Source organism: Cydia amplana, chromosome 5, assembly GCF_948474715.1.
Source record: "Cydia amplana chromosome 5, ilCydAmpl1.1, whole genome shotgun sequence".
NCBI classification, from domain to species: domain Eukaryota; kingdom Metazoa; phylum Arthropoda; class Insecta; order Lepidoptera; family Tortricidae; genus Cydia; species Cydia amplana.
This window is the reverse complement of record NC_086073.1, coordinates 14,119,528-14,139,616: the sequence shown is the minus strand read 5'-3', so window position 1 is coordinate 14,139,616 and position 20,089 is coordinate 14,119,528. Positions and strand designations below refer to the sequence as shown.

Genomic DNA, 20,089 nt, shown 5'->3' with positions numbered 1-20,089 from the left:
TGTGATATACCTATGATAAAGTTTTTAAATATATAATAATTACAAATCCCGAAAACACCGTTCAAAATCACATACTAAAAATTATCAACTTCTGGATTTTTCCAAGCTTTCCGATTTTTCGTCTTAAAACGAATGTAATTTTTATAAATTAAAAATATTGCGTAAATTTAACCCTTAAATCATCACCCTACTACTTGACGTTTGGTATAAAGGTGCATTCAAGAACGTAAACGTTTTTTTTAAATCTGTGAGCTGTCTAATGCTTTGACCACACCTCAGAGCTCTCCGTTCTCGAGATTCTCTATGCCGACGACGTTTGCTTGATGGCCGATAGCATGGAGGCGCTTCAGTCCTACATGGATGCTCTGCAAAGGTCGTGCCTTAGATTTGGCTTAGTAATAAGCATATCCAAGACTCAAGTGCTTAAACAACCAGCCCGTAATTGCGAAGCGGACACTTCCGACCTAACTATAGAAGGGAAACCCCTAACCGAAGTGTCCTCTTTCAAGTATCTTGGGAGCCAGATCAGAAAGGATAACAGACTAGCCTCCGAGATCCCATCTAGGATTGCTAAGGCTGCGTCCACTTTCGGTCGGTTAACGCATCGTGTCTGGGGATCGCATGATCTAAAGCTGCGGACGAAGTTGTCGGTGTACAGAGCCATGGTTCTTCCGATTCTTTTGTATGCTTCGGAAACATGGTGTTTGTACAAAGGCGACATTCGCTTGCTAGACACGTTCCACTTGCGTTGTCTACGTTCCATTCTGCGTATAAAATGGCAAGATCGCGTTCCCAACACTGAAGTACTTCGTCGCTGCAAGATGCCTGGCATGGAGGCGCTCTTGATGAAGGGTCAGCTAAGATGGTGTGGGCATGTTTGGCGTATGAGTGATTGCAGACTACCGAAAGCCGTTTTCTACTCCCAGCTATCAGCTGGTAAACGGAAGCAAGGTGGGCAGCACCTACGTTACAAGGATGTGCTTAAGCGCCACCTAACTGCCTGCGGTATACCACCTGACAAATGGGAGAAGCTTGCTTCTCAGCGGCCAGAATGGCGTTCTCGCGTTAAGTTGAGCGTAAAGAACTTTGAAGACGCTCGTCTCACTGATCTTGATGCGAAACGTCAGATACGTAAATCCCGGCCAAAACCCTCCTATAATTATACGTACAATAATTCTGGTCAACTTTACTGCCCCACCTGCGATAGAGTTTTTAAAAATAAGTTCGGCTTTGCCAGCCATATCAGAGCTCACGCTCGTAATTAGCTAGGGTCGCCGTTGCCGATTACGGCATGGATAACTATAGACATTTGGCAACACTATGCATTTAAGGGTTAAAATTATCATTATTTAAGCACAGTTGCCTATCATCCATAAATAGCTACACAAAGGAATACTATCCTTAAGGTTGGTTAACTTTGTACAGCTAGGACTAAAGCCTTGTAAACCATAGGGCAGTTTAATGTTTGATTTTAAGCCTTAAGTAACATTTCATGCTTTTATATATTTTTTTAATTGATATTACGGGTAAATATTTTTTGACTGCAATTAAAAAAAATTAACATAATAAGCAATATATTGGTAATACATAATAAATCTGCTTAGATATTTGATTGGTAAAATTTGCTTATCACCATAAAAATAAATCTTCTTGTTATACAAGTTATCTTTAAGAAAATGATACACTCTTCTTCTTCCTCGCGTTATCCCGGCATTTTGCCACGGCTCATGGGAGGATTTGACGTAGGCACTAGTTTTTACGAAAGCGACTGCCATCTGACCTTCCAACCCAGAGGGGAAACTAGGCCTTATTGGGATTAGTCTGGTTTCCTCACGATGTTTTCCTTCACCGAAAAGCGAATGGTAAATATCAAATGATATTTCATACATAAGTTCCGAAAAACTCATTGGTACGAGCCGGGGTTTGAACCCGCGACCTCCGGATTGCAAGTCGCACGCTCTTACCGCTAGGCCACCAGCGTTTTAAGTTATTTTTAAGAAAATTATACAATATTACATCATATATTCCTTTTCTACTTGAATGCCTGATCTGATCAACATATACATTTCCAGTACAACCTCATACCAAGGTCTGTGCTGTCACTGAAAGTGATCCAAGAGCTGCCCATCATAGTGGTGCTGATGTACCAGCTGTACAAGCAGAATGTGCACCAGGAGGTCAGCAACTTCATACCTCTCATCATGGAGACTATCACTTTGCAACCTGCCGCCGCACACAGGTATATTTTACTTTTAGAAGTTTTAGAAGGAATGAAAGCTACCATCGTCATAGAGAAAAAAATACATAGAGTGCTCACTCCATACATCAGTTTTAGTACCAAAAAGACTATTAGCATCTAGCATCGAGTAGCGGAACTATCAGTACTGCTACTTGATAATAGATGTAGCACCGACCGGAAAGTCTTATGCTGTTGAGATAAGACTTTCCAGTCGGTGCTACATCTATTGTCAAGTAGCAGTACTGATAGTTCCGCTACTCGATGCTAGATGCTAATAGTCTTTTTGGTACTAAAACTGATGTATGGAGTGAGCACTCTTGTCTTATTATATTTCTCTATGCCATCGTTAATTTTTTTGTCAGAATTTATTTCTTAACACAAACATTTTATACATTATCTTAAGACACATTTAGACAGCTCAAGAACTACATGTCATTTTCGTTATGTTGCAGTATTTGGTTGATCAACTGAATTCATTGTAGGTACTCTGTAGTGTAATGTATTGCATACAAGTTCTTGAACCGTCAAAATGGGGCTTTATGCGCCTAGTATATTTATTTTTTTACCCAAGAGTAACAAATACCAGTCTGGTGTCTTGTTGCTTTGTATGTCGTTTTTGGTATGAATGTTTTTTTTATTAAATTTATATGGATATTTCCTTACAAAGTGGATCATTTATATTGGTCTTGCAAGTGTATATTTTCAAAGATGTTATTTTAACTGCTTTAATACAAAATGAAACATTTGAAGCTGGCTCCTGAAACTTGCCAAGCATTTAAAAGCCAAAAATAATAATTCTTTTTTGTTTTCAGACAATCTGCATCATTTAACAAAGAAGTGTTTGTGGACTTCATGGGTGCTCAGATAAAAACGCTCGCGTTTCTAGCTTACATAATTAGGATATACCAGGACACGATTGCTAATCATGCCAATCTTATGGTGAAAGGCATTATAGGCCTGTTGACTCTGTGCCCACCTGAAGTGGCGCATTTAAGGAAGGAGTTGGTGATAGCAACTAGACATATTCTTGCTACAGATTTGAGACTGAGTGAGTATTCTTTCTACTAATACTATACTAAATACATATAAAATAGAGATACATCGAAGCTCACGTATTCTTCTAAATTTTTTTTTGCCATTCAATCCCCTTTGAAATTTATTTTCATGACGGTGCAAAATGACTGACCTGTGCCCTGTTTATCAAAAGCTTGCAACTTGTAATACAAGTGGAAGTCCCTTTTTGACAGCTTTTGTTAGAAAGGGACTTCCACTTGTATTACAAGTTACAAGCTTTTGATAAACAGAGCACTGGCGTGAGACTCATAGCCAGTGTTGGCCGAACGTTAATTGCAATTGACCACTAACCAGTACAAATTGAACCGTAAACCGTAACGGACGGTTACAGTTTACGGTTCAATTTATAATGGTTAATGGTCAAAAATGGTCAATTGCATTAACATTTCGGCCAACACTGCTCATAGCATACTTCAACTTTGAGCTTTGAAAATATATATATGCTCAGGCACTGGTGGATTCGTGAGGCTTCTAGCATGTTACATCTGCTGCTAGGCTAATTATTGCCTCAAGTTTCCCAAAGTATACAAAGAATATAGACTTTGCAGTACCAAGTACCAACATGCGATCAAAATACTGGTAATTTTCAGAATTCGTTCCCTACATGGAGCGTTTATTTGACGAGGACGTGTTACTCGGTGGTGGTTGGACGGTTCACGAGTCGCTCCGTCCGTTAGCGTACTCTACACTTGCGGATTTGGTGCACCACGTTAGACAGCACCTGCCGCTGACTGACTTGGCTATCGCCGCGCATCTCTTCTCTAAAAATGTGCATGATGAATCGCTGCCCACTAGGTGAGTGAGACACAGGTCACACAGGACTAGCTATTTGGTGATATGTACTTACGAACTTGGCTAGTCAGGTATTCGCCGCAACACAGATTATAAATAAAAATGATTGTTTTTTTTTATTGTAATTTGTTCCATGTAACCCTTCCGATGCTTTTTATGGTCTCTATCAAAATTGTGGGATTTTAGTGCTATTACTATTACCCCCTTGACCCCTTCAAGTTCTTAGGCACAGATACCTGCCTAAAAATTGAAATATGTATACGGTTTTAAATGTAAAGTTATCATTCAATTAGTCAATTTTCATAGGCCGTAAAGAAGGAGGTAATCTTAAATTGTAGTAGTTAATAACCAATTAATTATTTATACTTCCACCAATATTATGTTAAATTAGTAAGCGACTAGTTCTAGCATACGATTAAATAAATAAGGGTTAAATTAAATTAATTATTACATAAATATCTGTCTATGATCCGTTTGACTTCTAGTCTTATCTGTATATCTTCCAGCATTCAAACGATGTCATGCAAGCTCCTCTTAAACCTGGTTGACTGTATCCGTCAGCGCTCGGAGAGCGAAGCGGCGCCCGGCGGCGGCGCGCAGCCGCAAGGCCGGCAACTGCTCATGAGGATACTGGAGGTTTTCGTGCTCAAGTTCAAAACTATCTCCAAGCTGCAGCTGCCTGCGCTCATGGCCAAGTGGTATGTTCGTTTTCTCAAATGGACGGAAAAGTCGACGTTGCCGGTTAAAAAATTGGCCGCGAAGTGCGTAGTTTATGGTCAGTCAAAAAATTAAAAAGTTAAAACATTGCAGTCTCGATTTCGGGACTGCAATGTTGCATACAAATTCCATTGTTTAACGAGTTCCAAACTTTTTAAAAGTTGAAATGGCCATATCAAATGAAGGCATAGGTCCAATTAAACAGCGAAACAGATGATCAGCACTTATTATTATAATGTTGGTACCGCGACTATTTAGGTGTCTCAAATAGGTTGGCGTATTTTCAGCAGAAAAATTACACTTCTTTTTTTTAAGGCGGCAATGCAAATATTTTCATAGGTTTTACTTTTTTCTGTGATAATTAGACCGTTGCTCCGGTAAATAATTTCTATTTCTTGCACCATTTTTGAAAAAAGCACTATATATGACTTGGCTGGAAGGCTACTTGCTGGCTTCGGATTCAATTAAACGGACTCCCAAGGTCCTCCGTTTAAAACAAATCCTCAGCCAGCAAGTAGCTACTTCCGAACCTCGACAATAATGTACTATTTATTGAGGACTAGAGCCGTAGCCGCCGTTTCACAAGCAGTTGCTCTGCTTATAAAGTATCTTCAAACTACAGCTGCCAAAGCACTCGTAGCTATAGTTAGTTTAGTAATAATGCTCAGGTTTAAGGTGATGCGTGAGTTTGTTTCTAGTTTCGAAGGTATTAAGGCGTGGCATTACTTCCGTAGAAACTAGTGTCAACGGCAAATTCATTAAAATGAGCAGCAGACCTCTTGACTAGGCCTCTGTGATGATACCTAGTTACATTGAAGTTGCAACCGTTCAATCTTTCAGTCTCACGACCCATATACTACAGATATTGAAGTTGTTTTTATTTTTAGCAAGCAAATGACCGCGCCCAATGGCGGAGCTGCCGTTACCACTCCGAACACCCCCACCACGCCAGCACCCTCAACCTCCACCGAAATCAAAGTAGAAGAGGAAAAGCCAGCCCCAGACTTCCTAGACAGCCTATCCAAGCCTGAAGAAAAGTCTAAGATAGGCTTCCCGAGCTCACAGATGAATAATCTGAATGTGGGCGACTATAGGACGCTGGTGAAAACCTTGGTGTGTGGCGTGAAGACTATTACGTGGGGATGCGCTTCATGTAAAGTGAGTACAGTTTCATATCGTTTATAAGTTACATAGAACGAAGTCAAGTATGAAAGTACTTATTGATTTTTAATTAATCACTTATGACATTCAATTTTTAGGGTTCCGTACCCAAAGGGTAAAAACGGGACCCTATTACTAAGACTCCGCTATCCGTCCGTCCGTCCGTCTGTCACCAGGCTGTATCTCACGAACCGTGATAGCTAGACAGTTGAAATTTTCACAGATGATGTATTTCTGTTGCCGCTATAACAACAAATACTAAAAACAAAATAAAATAAAGATTTAAGTGGGGCCCCCATACAACAAACGTGATTTTTGACCGAAGTTAAGCAACGTCGGGCGGGGTCAGTACTTGGATGGGTGACCGTTTTTTTGCTTGTTTTGCCCTATTTTTTGTTGATGGTGCGGAACCCTCCGTGCGCGATTCCGACTCGCACTTGGCCGGTTTTTGCATAAACTGGTATCAATCAAACATCTATCGTTTTTGTAATGTTTTCTTTAATTGGGTTAATACCACTTTAAAGTGGTTCATATTATGACAATTAAGACATCTACTTGACATACGCCTCTCATAACGATCGTTATACAGTCAGCAGCAGAAGTTGGTAAGCGGGCAAGGTGTTCAAAATGACCTTGACGCGCTCTTATTCTCTTAACAATAAAGTCGCGTCAAGATCATTTTGAACACATCGCCCGCTTAGCAACTATTGCTGCCGACTGTACCATCAATTACCTTCTATTGGAATATGCAAGCTTTATCATACCGCCCTTGTGTCATCTACTCCCCCTTTCCGTCTTACAATATGATTTTTCTCAAAAATGGACGGCAAAGTTGACGTTGCCGGTTTAAAAATAGGTCGCGAAATGTGTAGTTTATGGTCATTCTAAAAATTAAAAAGTTAAAAACATTGCAGTCTCGATTTCGGGACTGCAATGTTGCATACAAATTCCATTATTAAACGAGTTCCAAACTTTTTAAAACTTTAAATGGCCATATCAAATGAAGGCATAGGTCCATTAAACAGCCAAACAGATGATCAGCACTTATTATTATTATAATGTTGGTACCGCGACTATTTAGGCGTCTCAAATACGTTGGCGTATTTTCAGCAGAAAAATACACTTCTATTTTTTTTAAAGGCGGCAAGCAAATCTTTTTATTAATGGTTTTACTTTTCTCTGTGAAAATTAGAACGTTGCTTCTGTAATATTTCTATTTCTTGCACCATTTTTGAGAAAAGCACTATATATGACTCGGCTGGAAGGCTACTTGGTCTCTACTCCCAAGGTCGTCCGTTTAAAACGAATCCTCAGCCTGCAAGTAGCTACTTCCGAACCTCGACAATAATGTACTAATAAGTTACCTATTGTTATAGAGCACGACAACAACGGAAGGCACAGCATCGGCCACCATAGCGGGCCAGAAGCAGTTCACCGCCCGCGAGACGCTGGTGTTCATCCGGCTGGTTGGCTGGGGGCTGCAGTCGCTGGACATCTACACGCTGGCGGCGCCGCGCGCGCCCGCGCAGCCCGTCGCGCAGCCGCACGTGCGCTCCAAGGAGGAGAAGGAGGTGCTCGAGCACTTCAGCGGGGTGGTGAGTACTTAACTATCCAGCCCCACGGCCATTGTCGTCTGTAAGTACTAAACAGCACACAGCTGGCGCACGGAAAGATTACCGCCATTTTGATTTTTAGGGTTCCGTACCCAGAGGGTAAAAACGGGACCCTATTACTAAGACTCCGCTGTCCGTCCGTCCGTCCGTCCGTCCGTCTGTCACCAGGCTGTATCTCACGAACCGTGATAGCTAGACAGTTGAAATTTTCACAGATGATGTATTTCTGTTGCCGCTATAACAACAAATACTAAAAACAGAATAAAATGAAGATTTAAGTGGGGCTCCCATACAACAAACGTGATTTTTGACCGAAGTTAAGCAACGTCGGGCGTGGTCAGTACTTGGATGGGTGACCGTCTTTTTGCTTGTTTTTTTGCTTGTTTTGCTCTATTTTTTGTTGATGGTGCGGAACCCTCCGTGCGCGAGTCCGACTCGCACTTGGCCGGTTTTTTTATTTTGTTATTTAGATATCCACGAGAAGATTCTAAAAGCGTGGCCACCGATTAAAACGTTTTAGTTAATAAATGAGTAAAGGTCTGAACAATACTGAACATACGGAATGTTGACCTAGTACACTTTACTTTTTCTACAAACGAAAAAGATAATTTATTGTAATTTTTCTTTCAGTTTTCAATGATGAACCCGCAAACGTTCCAAGAAATATTTACTGCGACGATCTCACACATGGTTGAGAGAATCAATAAAAACATGACGTTGCAAATAATCGCAAACACTTTCCTTTCGAACCCGGCGACATCGCCGATATTCGCGACGGTACTGGTCGAGTACCTTCTCAAACGGATGGAGGAAATGGGAACCAACATTGAAAGGTCCAACTTGTACCTGAGATTATTTAAGCTGGTGTTCGGCTCAGTCAGCTTATTCCCGACGGAGAACGAACAAATGTTGCGACCGCATCTGCATAGTATCGTCAACAAGGCAATGGATTACGCCATGACCGCCAAGGAGCCCTATAACTACTTCCTGCTCTTGCGAGCCCTGTTCCGCTCGATCGGCGGCGGCAGTCACGACCTCCTCTACCAAGAGTTTCTTCCGCTTCTCCCCAATTTGTTGGAAGGCCTCAACCGCCTTCAGAGTGGTCTCCACAAACAACACATGAAAGATCTTTTTGTAGAATTGTGTTTAACTGTCCCCGTTCGGTTGAGTAGCCTATTGCCTTATTTACCAATGTTGATGGATCCATTGGTGTCCGCACTGAACGGTTCACACACGTTGATATCTCAGGGTCTGCGCACGCTGGAGCTGTGCGTGGACAATTTACAGCCGGACTTCTTGTATGAGCACATTCAGCCGGTCCGTGCAGATTTGATGCAAGCGCTGTGGAGGACGCTGCAGAACAATGAAGTGGCCAGAATAGCCTTCAGAGTTCTAGGCAAGTTCGGCGGCGGCAACCGCAAGATGATGATCGAGCCGCAGCGCTTGGAATACCGAGAAACTGACGCGCCGCCGCCCGCGGTACAGGCTTACTTCCAAGATCAACCGAAACCGATAGATTTCGAGGTCGACAAAGTCATCGATACAGCTTTTGCCGCTTTGAAATCGAGTACAACTGATCCCTTCTACCGTCGCCAGTGTTGGGAAGTGCTGAGGTGCTATCTCGCCGCTTCGCTCAACTTGGACGACACTAAACCGACGCTGCAGAAACTGTTCAATCATCCGGCGTTCCTCGAGGGAAAGATTCAGAGTCAAAACGGACCGTACTACAAATGCACCAACTCCATCGTGAGAAACACGCACCGTACCGCCTTGACGGGGATGTTTGTAGCCGCAGCGATCAAGGAGCTTCGTCACCACGTGTTGCCAACTATGATATCGCTCGTGCGTCACTACACTCTAGTAGCCATAGCTCAGGAAGCGGGGCCTTTCGCGGGCGCCAGTCATCCGAAAGAAGGTCTCGATGCTTTAGTTCTTGTCGACGCTATAGCCGTTGTAATGGGCCACGAGGAGAAAGAACTGTGCAAGCCTGGACACTTAGCGCTTGTTCTGATGATTGAGACTGCAGCAACCGTGCTCGGAAGCAAAGAGCGTGCCTGCCGGCTGCCTTTGATGGAATATCTCGCTGAGCGTATGTCAGCGTTATGTTATGAGCGCGCATGGTACGCAAAACTGGGTGGGTGCATCGCCGTGAAGTTTATGTTTGAGAAAATGGCGCCCGAATGGGTTTACAAGCACGTATTCACGTTCCTCAAAGCTGTATTGTTCGTCATGATGGATCTGACAGGGGAAGTGTCATCTGGGGCTATTGACATGGCGACGATGAACTTGGAGCGTCTGGTGCGGGTGTGCGTGGTGTCGGGCGTGGAACCGGAGGGCGAGGTGGCGGCGGCGAAGGCGCGCGCCCTGCATGATGTGCTGCAGGAATTGGTACTGCAAGTTACCAGTCCACATTTGCTAGTCAGGCAACAGGTAAGTTATCTCTCTTTAATTCTTGACAACGTGTCCTGTTTCCTAAAGAAACAAGCTTATTCTGAAAATGTTTTCGTTTTTCTATCCTCCAATGCGAAATATGAGGAGTTCTATGTATGCCGTCTTAAAATGTCGTAAAGCGGTTTTAGCGAATTTTAGCACACTAACTCACTTTGTTTCTTCTTTCTTGCGCTTTAAGTTTTAGGTTTATTCTTCTAGTTCTCATTATATTGTATTTCCAGGCAATGAAATCCCTCGAACTGATAGCGGAGCTACAAGGCAAGACGGTAACAGAGGTTATGGATCCGCACCGTGAGGTTCTTGCGGATATAATCCCGCCGAAGAAACATCTACTTCGGCACCAGCCGGCCAACGCTCAGATGGGCCTCATGGATGGCACCACCTTCTGTACTACGTTGAAGCCTAGGCTGTTTACTATAGGTCAGTTCAATTTTAATTATAACATAATCTACTGCTTTAGTCCAAAGCAGTAGGTTATGTTATAATTAAAGTCTTATCTTTATTTTCATGGCATCGATCTAAAAGAGACAGATTTAAAATTTCGCATGATCTCCCAAATATCGTCAGGTGACAAGCAAAACTCATTAATTATTAAAATAAAAAACCAACCTTATTTTAGTATTAATATGGGTCACTAATGTCACTATGGCCTATGAACTTGTGGTGGTATTTAGTGAGTTTTGCTTGTCACCTGACGATTCTCATCTCAAGTAAAGGCCGCCCACTAACTTTTATCGTTTTGGAACATGTGTCAACTTTATTCCGGTAAAAGTTACTTATAATAGTATTTTATACAATCGTGATAAAATGGAGAGCTTTTCAGTCGAGTACCGTGTTTAGGCAAGCAAGCTTCGTTGCCTAAGGAAGGTACGAGATTGAAAAGCTTGATTATATCACTATTGTATACAATACTTTTTCTACGTCTCAACAAAAAAATACTTAAAACTAGTAGAAGAATCATATATGTAGGTAAAAAAACCAAAAGTATACAGCTAAGATGCGCGAGCAGCCGCGATACCTTCATACTCGTACGCGACCCGGCCCCGCGCCCCGCGCCCCCCGGCCGGTTGGTCAACGACACCTTCTCGTAATTCATGAGGCCCTGGTACTTGCTCCGCGCCTTCGATTGGTCAATTTCATTATAGTTGACTAAACTATATCGAAATGAATATTATAGTTGCCTAAACAGTATCGAAATGATTATTATAGTTGAGTTGGGGTCCCCAAAAAAGTATGCGATTTCACTTTGGTATACGAAGTCTTAATTCGAGCATTGCAGTCGACGAGTAGAAAAAACAATAATTTCCATGGTCTAATAAAACATGGTCTTCTCTTCCCAGAGTGTCACTTGCCTACGTCACAATAACATTGCCACTTTATTTCAACATAACATGTTACATGGGTACATTATATCTATGGTTAATAAGTTAAAATATTTCTTTATAATTTTATAATTTTCATTTATTTGTATTTTATCTTAAATTTTACAATAACACGTCATTTTTAATTATTCGTTAGCAATATCTTCCGATTCACGAAAGAAATTTCAGACGTTCGGGTAATTTTGTTTACACTACTGGCAACACAGGATAGCGCTGTCACATTTGACAATCCGCCATTTTGTTCCTGACCGTCATCCTTGTCGAACGCGTGTTAATTGTTATTTCCTTCTCGCTCAGTGTCAGCAGTCGCAGTGTTTTCCAAACTTTTCACGTCGTAAGCTTGGTAATTAATGTTTTGTTACGAAAATTTAGGTAAATTTTAGGTAAATTTTAGTTTTATTATAATTTAAGATAGTTTCACAAGATTTGTTTTTTTAATTTAATTTATTGTAAAAATGTAAGAGTAATTTCTGTTAGTATTTCCTCTTCCTTGGCTTTAAGTTTCTATTGTATAAACTCTCTTGAGTCTGGGTTACCTACGAGACAGGCTGAGCCTAGTGTAGGAACCAGAGCAACCTGACACAATATATATTTTTTAGCTGAGGTACCTACACTTTGTCAATTGTACATAATTAGGATAATCTTTGCACCCCTGTAAATGCTTTTGTGTATTACCTACAATAAATAAACTAAACTAAAAAAAAAAAAAAAAAAAAAAAAAATGGTTGGCTGTTCTATTCGGAACTGTAAGAGTAGGGGTGAAAAGGGCAGTATAGATTTGTTTTATTTTAGTATGTTTCTACATGAATAACTTAAAATTAATGCCGTTAAAATAATTTTCACCGTTGGTTAAAATTCTCCCACATTTTAAAGTTTGAGAACCTGTAAACAGCATGATGACGTAGGCAAGTGACAGTTAGGTCATTCGCGAATCTCGGAAGAGAGTACCAGGCGGAGTATATTATTATACCATGATAATTTCTAAACATTTTTTTCAGACCTAAACATAAACGAGCACAAAGTGTTCTTCCGCGAGCTGCTGTCCCTGTGCGAGGCGGAGGACGCGGTGCTGGGCAAGCTGCCGTGCTACAAGGGCGTGAACCTGGTGCCGCTGCGCGCGTCCGCGCTCAGGGCGCTGGCCGCCTGCCACTACATACAGGAGAAGCACTGCCGCGAGAAGATCTTCCAAGTGCTTTATAAGTCGTTGGAGAAAAACGACCAGGAGCTACAACAAGTAAGTGATCGCATTAGTAGTTCCACAATCCGAAAGCGGTCAAAAAGGTGCGGAGCATATTGTGTGCAAATTTGTGTATTTATGAAATTACATTACATTCTCTAGCTAGCAGTGGCGGCGCGTCAAAGATATCATATAGGCAAGCCGGGGCTAATTTGGCTTACATATTTGCTTTACAACTCTGCTCAAACGTCCAAAAACAGGCATGCCGATGGGAATCGGCTTTTATGGACGCGCCGCCACTGCTAGCTAGCGGATCTACAAAAAGATCACTATTAAAAAAAATGAATTTGTTTTCTGTTGTTCGCTTTTGGAAATGTAGAAATAAGGTTAGTTTTCATGGAATATAATAAAACGAAGGAAAATCTGACTTTCTGATTCAGAAGTTGATAAGCAATGTGTGCAGGCCATCCATTTAGGTCGTGATAAATATTTACTGTTAGATTGTTTTACATGTCTGAATGTTACTAAGAGCTCATCTTGTCAAAAAAACAAAGTATAACGCCATTATGTTACTTTCAGGCTGGTTTCGAATGTATGCAGAAATTCCTCTCCGGCTTCCAAATCGACATGGAGATGGTGCACCCCGTGATGAGACCTTTGCTCCTGACGCTGGGCGACCACCGCAACCTGAGCGTCAACGGCGCCAAGCGACTCTCGTACTTAACGCAGCTCTTCCCGTCTACGTTTAGTGAAAAATTGTGCGAACAGTTGCTGCAGTTGCTGAAGAAGCTGTTGGATTATTCGATACAAACGAATAGAGGTATGTTCCATATTTAGTTATGTCAAAATCATCTCTATATATGTTATCAAATTCTGACGAGCTCCGCCGTGATCCTGTCGTCTAGAGGTTATTCCGTTAGCCGCAAAAGATCAAAGCTTGGCCACTGGAAGGCTTGGTCACTTTTTCTTTAGTATATGACATCTATTTCAGTTCATAGTTGATCTGATATTTTATTTATTCTTCAACATTTTTTGTTTTTAGGCGGCAATTTCCTACAAAGCGTATCAAAGAACATGGAAAACGAGCAAAAGATCATAATCCTGATCGGCATCTTCCACCAAATCCCGGCCGCGTCGCCGCGCTTCATCGACGTGCTGTGCCGGCTCATCTTCCACACTGAGAAGTCGCTCATGATCGAGGCTGGCTCGCCGTTTAGGGAACCACTTGTCAAATTCCTATTAAGGTAAGTTAAGTTGTAAATGAGTGCTTAGAGGCAGTCAATAGGGGCCAATTATTTTCATAGCTGGACCTTTCGAACTAGATACATCAAATGTAAAAATCATGCCATGATGAGGAAATTGGTAAGAGAGCCGCCAACTTCGCCAGAAATAAAATTGGCAACGTAATTATAAATTATTGCGGCTGAACATTAGAATCCAGCTTTCTTTGTTTTGATTTTGGAGGTCTGACATTCGCAAGAGCACGCGGGAATTACGATTTGTTCCTCCTTCAAGATGAATTAAGAGCCCATCGACGTGCTCACTAGCGCCCCTGCTAAATAATCGTGATTATTTAAATTTAACGAAAGATATTTTTAAAAAAGCGGCCAAGTGCGAGTCGGACTCGCCCATGAAGGGTTCCGTGTTTAGGCGATTTATGACGTATTAAAAAAAAACTACTTGCTAGATCTCGTTCAAACCAATTTTCGGTGGAAGTTTACATGGTAATGTACATCATATATTTTTTTTAGTTTTATCATTCTCTTATTTTAGAAGTTAGGGGGGGGGGGGGGACACACATTTTACCACTTTGGAAGTGTCTCTCGCGCAAACTATTCAGTTTAGAAAAAAATGATATTAGAAACCTCAATATCATTTTTGAAGACCTATCCATAGATACCCCACACGTATGGGTTTGATGAAAAAAAAAATGTTGAGTTTCAGTTCGAAGTATGGGGAACCCCAAAAATTTATTGTTTTTTTTCTATTTTTGTGTGAAAATCTTAATGCGGTTCACAGAAGACATCTACTTACCAAGTTTCAACAGTATAGTTCTTATAGTTTCGGAGAAAAGTGGCTGTGACATACGGACGGACAGACAGACGGACAGACAGACGGACAGACAGACAGACATGACGAATCTATAAGGGTTCCGTTTTTTGCCATTTGGCTACGGAACCCTAAAAAGGGGCCTCTACGTACTGTATCTTGTATTAAAGTACCTTTTGTATAAATCAAACTAGTTTTTATGTTGCTGGATTCGTCAATCTATGAACTCGAAACAAAAACGGCCGCCGGCAGTGGCGCTAGTGAGCACGTTGATGGGCTCTTAAGGAGTCAATGAGTTTTGAGGTGGCAATTTTTTCCTTCTAGATACCCTAAAGAAACACTCGACCTAGTGATGAGCGACAACAACATAAAGGACCAGCAGTGGAGCCGTTTCCTCATCTACCTCGTGAAGCACCCCGAAGCCGGCTCCGCCTACCGCGAAGCACTCCAGACCTCCAAGAAAGTCCGGCTCATGCAACTACTAGCAGCCAACACGGGCGCTGCCAGCGCGACCATCCCTCAAGCGGATAAGGCGGAGATGCAGTTCCAGGCGATCAGAGTTATTTCGCTGTTGATCAAGTATGATGACCAATGGTTGTCGACACAGCATGATTTGATTGAGCTGTTGAAGAGGATCTGGTGTAGTGATCAGTATCATGTGAGTATTATGTAGCCTCTTCCATTTTTAACTACTACTACTACTGGCTTTCTTTTATGGATGCATAATATCCTTCATTATTATATTTATAGTATGTATTTTATAAATATGTGGTAGTTTATATATATTTTATTTATTTATGTAATTTATAAGTATAGTTTGCTTTTTTAACTCACTCAATATATTTTCTCTCTCTGCACCAATTGAAGGTATCTCTGTTTAGCCCTAAGGTTGACTGGTAGAGAATGCCATTTGGCATTAAGTCCGCCATTTGTACATTGTTGTATATATTTTGTGCAATAAAATTTAAATAAATAAATAAATAAATATGTCAGTTAATGATGGTGATGGATGAGTTTAGCTCAGGACCGGGACAATTGGCGTACTTGAAGAGAGCCCGACGCTCAGCATTGGGCGTTAAACGGCTGATATGATGATATTGATGATGAATGTCAGTTGGATGGATACACAACCTGTTGTTGAAGATTTCTAATGAGTTTCGCCATTGTACAGTCGACGTCAAAGACATGTTTACACTTTTGCACCTTACTCCTTTGTAATAAGGCGAAAAATGTAAACATATCTTAGATGTTTTCTAGAATGTCTTGTTATTAACTCTTTTTGATCGTGTTTTAGGAAACCCACAAGAAGGTGGAAAACGTGGATTGCACACATTGGAAGGAGCCGAAGTTGATCGTGAAGATATTGCTGCACTACTTCTGCCACCATCCGGACAAAATCAACTTGCTATTCCAACTGCTGAGAGCGTTGTGCGATCGCTTCATTCCCGATTTCCAGGTAACCTTTTATTGTGTTATTTTATTACATTTCTAAGTTTCTCTTTTTCAAAGATAATCAAACTTATAAGTCCGCCATAGGTCACAAAGCAGAGTACATCTTTAATTTTTATCTGGCATATACATATTGTTTTAGTTGTGAAATACATAACTAGCTTTGTAATGTAGCAGCCATTGAACTCGTTTCTCTATCTCTATGCCTTCTTCAAAGAATAAGTTTTTGGCAAAAATTTAATTTTTGGTACAAGCTTTTATCGCTGACTGTACTTTTCTTATGACAGACAACTAATACACATCGAGACAATTCTAAAAACACCTAAGACAATTAGGTTGCCTTGTTTCATCACAGAGTTCCTATGGCCACCTCCTGTCTCCATCATCAGATCAGCTCGATGGTACCATAATATTGCATTGTCACCCGACTTACATGTGTATGCAAAGTTTCAGCTCAATCAAAACCGGGAAGTGGATCAAATTTAACTTGCAAGATTCCATTACATAGTTACATACAGTTAGTTAGGTCGACCTAATAAAAACTTGTTAAAAATATAAGTGTCCTATTTTTTTTTCCTTGAGCTTATTGTAACCACGCATTTTTTTCAAGAATCCACCACTAAAGTAACCCTAGAGACTAAAATAAAATACAATTTTAATCCAATAACACACTGAAATCTTACTTTTCTTCTTGCACCATTTTTATTACATCTCTGTTTAGCCCTATGGTTGACTGGTAGAGAATGCCTTTAGGCATTAAGTCCGCCATTTGTAACAAGTTTAAATAAATAAATCTGTGAAAATACAATACAACACAAATACTCTTCATTGCACACCTCAACAAAAGAAAACAGAAACACAAGCAGACGTAAATAACAGGCCGTCTTATCGCTAAAAAGCGATTTCTTCCAGACAACCTTAACGATTAAGATGTCAACGGTTTACCAAAATGTCTTCATCCCGCACAGTTCCTCCGCGACTTCCTCGAGAACACCGTCGCCCAGAACTACACCGCCGACTGGAAGCGGCTGGCTTTCTTCCACTTCGTCGAGCACTTCTCCACGGACTCCATGTCGCAGGAGCTGAAAGCCAAAGTGCTGCAGATGATCCTCATACCGTGCTTCGCGGTCAGCTTCGAGAAGGGGCAGAAGATTGTCGGCGGACCGCCCGCGCCCTATCAGGATAACTCGGATAATGTTGTCTCGGTGTTCATCAATAATGTAAGTTCTGATTTATCACTATGTAAAACAAAGTGGCTTCCCGCTGTCTGTCTGTATGTATGCTTAGATCTTTAAAACTACGCAACGGATTTTGATGCGGTTTTTTTAAATAGAGTGATTCAAGAGGAAGGTTTATGCATAATTTGTTAACCCGTGCGAAGCCGGGGCCGGTTGCTAGTATCGATATATTAAAAAAAAGGCTATAGGGATTAAGCTTTTTCTAACTCTTGAAGATATATTTGAATACGCCTCAGAAAGGAGTATAGATGACACTGTCAACGTCTCTGTGTAATTTCTATTCATCCATCGAGTGTTCATATCGGGCCTGTCTCTCCATATACCTAACGGCTCGGCCACGCCATTGAGCGACTGGCGACGGCGGCAGCGACAATCATAGGTGGGAACGAAAGGTCCGATCGCTGTGTCTCGCTCCAACCTATGGTTATCGCTGCCGCCGTCGCAAGTCGCTCAATGTCGTGGCCGAGCCGTAACTCATAATATCGCAGTAAAATTAAGGTCCTATTTGAATTACAGAAAGGTTAGGCTTTGTTAGATGATGGTTCAAGATTAGTTTGTGTCCTTTAAGTGGATCTTATCCTATTAATGTCAGAATCACATGTTAGAATTTAACAATTCTCTGTATACCACAGGTGATTGATCCAGAGAACCCGTTCGCGTGTTCGGACGCAGTTCGCATCTCGCTGCTGCAGTTCGCTTGCCTGCTGTTAGAGCAGGCGTCGGCTCACATCCACGACGCCAACAACAAGAAGCAGGGCAACAAGCTGCGGCGGCTGATGACCTTCGCGTGGCCGTGCCTGCTGGGCAAGAACTACGTGGACCCGGCGACCCGGTGAGTGTACCATGAGAACAGTTCGCTTGCCTGCTGTTAGAGCAGGCGTCGGCTCACATCCACGACGCCAACAACAAGAAGCAGGGCAACAAGCTGCGGCGGCTGATGACCTTCGCGTGGCCGTGCCTGCTGGGCAAGAACTACGTGGACCCGGCGACCAGGTGAGTGTACCATGAGAACAGTTCGCTTGCCTGCTGTTAGAGCAGGCGTCGGCTCACATCCACGACGCCAACAACAAGAAGCAGGGCAACAAGCTGCGGCGGCTGATGACCTTCGCGTGGCCGTGCCTGCTGGGCAAGAACTACGTGGACCCGGCGACCAGGTGAGTGTACCATGAGAACAGTTCGCTTGCCTGCTGTTAGAGCAGGCGTCGGCTCACATCCACGACGCCAACAACAAGAAGCAGGGCAACAAGCTGCGGCGGCTGATGACCTTCGCGTGGCCGTGCCTGCTGGGCAAGAACTACGTGGACCCGGCGACCAGGTGAGTGTACCATGAGAACAGTTCGCTTGCCTGCTGTTAGAGCAGGCGTCGGCTCACATCCACGACGCCAACAACAAGAAGCAGGGCAACAAGCTGCGGCGGCTGATGACCTTCGCGTGGCCGTGCCTGCTGGGCAAGAACTACGTGGACCCGGCGACCAGGTGAGTGTACCATGAGAACAGTTCGCTTGCCTGCTGTTAGAGCAGGCGTCGGCTCACATCCACGACGCCAACAACAAGAAGCAGGGCAACAAGCTGCGGCGGCTGATGACCTTCGCGTGGCCGTGCCTGCTGGGCAAGAACTACGTGGACCCGGCGACCAGGTGAGTGTACCATGAGAACAGTTCGCTTGCCTGCTGTTAGAGCAGGCGTCGGCTCACATCCACGACGCCAACAACAAGAAGCAGGGCAACAAGCTGCGGCGGCTGATGACCTTCGCGTGGCCGTGCCTGCTGGGCAAGAACTACGTGGACCCGGCGACCAGGTGAGTGTACCATGAGAACAGTTCGCTTGCCTGCTGTTAGAGCAGGCGTCGGCTCACATCCACGACGCCAACAACAAGAAGCAGGGCAACAAGCTGCGGCGGCTGATGACCTTCGCGTGGCCGTGCCTGCTGGGCAAGAACTACGTGGACCCGGCGACCAGGTGAGTGTACCATGAGAACAGTTCGCTTGCCTGCTGTTAGAGCAGGCGTCGGCTCACATCCACGACGCCAACAACAAGAAGCAGGGCAACAAGCTGCGGCGGCTGATGACCTTCGCGTGGCCGTGCCTGCTGGGCAAGAACTACGTGGACCCGGCGACCCGGTGAGTGTACCATGAGAACAGTTCGCTTGCGGCGACGCGGTACGGATAACGGCCATAGGCCATCAGAAGAGGAAAATAATCGTAGTATACGGAAGATCATTTATTCAAATCTCGTGTCATTTATTCAAAATGGCTTCACCGCTATCTAATAAAACGTTCACGAAACTATCGACACCGTCATGACGGCCGTCATGCAATGCAAATGACGGCACCGCTTTTTTACGTTACGTTGACAATCAACGCCGTCTAGGAAACCGCGCCATCTTGTTTACATAGAGGACATTCTAGTGACGTCATTCACCGCTATATAGCGGCCGCCACACGACGGCACTGCTTTCGGAGGAATCCAAAGCTTTAGGGCTCATTTAGACGGTGCGCGAACTCGCATGCTGTGAGTTTTATTACATTGCGTCATTTGATCGGTCTGCTGAATGGATGTAACCTCCATGTTCCGCAATGTAACTAAAATCGTATACGAGTTCGTATACGAAAAAAAATCGGTTGTAATCTATTTCAATTTGTTCCTTTATTACAGGTATCATGGGCATCTATTGCTCAGTCACATCATAGCCAAATTCGCTATACACAAGCGAATCGTGTTACAAGGTATTTGTTATTATTATTTTA

General features: G+C 42.8%; 1 protein-coding gene across 1 annotated transcript in view; it reads left to right on the top strand.

The window, feature by feature from the left end:
- LOC134648377 (transcription-associated protein 1) overlaps positions 1 to 20,089 on the top strand; it is a 49,147-nt gene that overhangs the window by 2,435 nt on the left and 26,623 nt on the right. The window contains exons 4-19 of the mRNA XM_063502905.1: positions 2,073 to 2,239; positions 3,052 to 3,287; positions 3,904 to 4,108; positions 4,612 to 4,803; positions 5,710 to 5,980; positions 7,360 to 7,578; positions 8,227 to 10,026; positions 10,269 to 10,467; positions 12,428 to 12,663; positions 13,186 to 13,426; positions 13,649 to 13,850; positions 14,980 to 15,313; positions 15,950 to 16,111; positions 17,073 to 17,324; positions 17,975 to 18,174; positions 19,998 to 20,068. Of these exons, the coding sequence (XP_063358975.1) occupies positions 2,073 to 2,239; positions 3,052 to 3,287; positions 3,904 to 4,108; positions 4,612 to 4,803; positions 5,710 to 5,980; positions 7,360 to 7,578; positions 8,227 to 10,026; positions 10,269 to 10,467; positions 12,428 to 12,663; positions 13,186 to 13,426; positions 13,649 to 13,850; positions 14,980 to 15,313; positions 15,950 to 16,111; positions 17,073 to 17,324; positions 17,975 to 18,174; positions 19,998 to 20,068 (4,987 nt within the window). The remainder of the gene's footprint in view (positions 1 to 2,072; positions 2,240 to 3,051; positions 3,288 to 3,903; positions 4,109 to 4,611; positions 4,804 to 5,709; positions 5,981 to 7,359; positions 7,579 to 8,226; positions 10,027 to 10,268; positions 10,468 to 12,427; positions 12,664 to 13,185; positions 13,427 to 13,648; positions 13,851 to 14,979; positions 15,314 to 15,949; positions 16,112 to 17,072; positions 17,325 to 17,974; positions 18,175 to 19,997; positions 20,069 to 20,089) is intronic.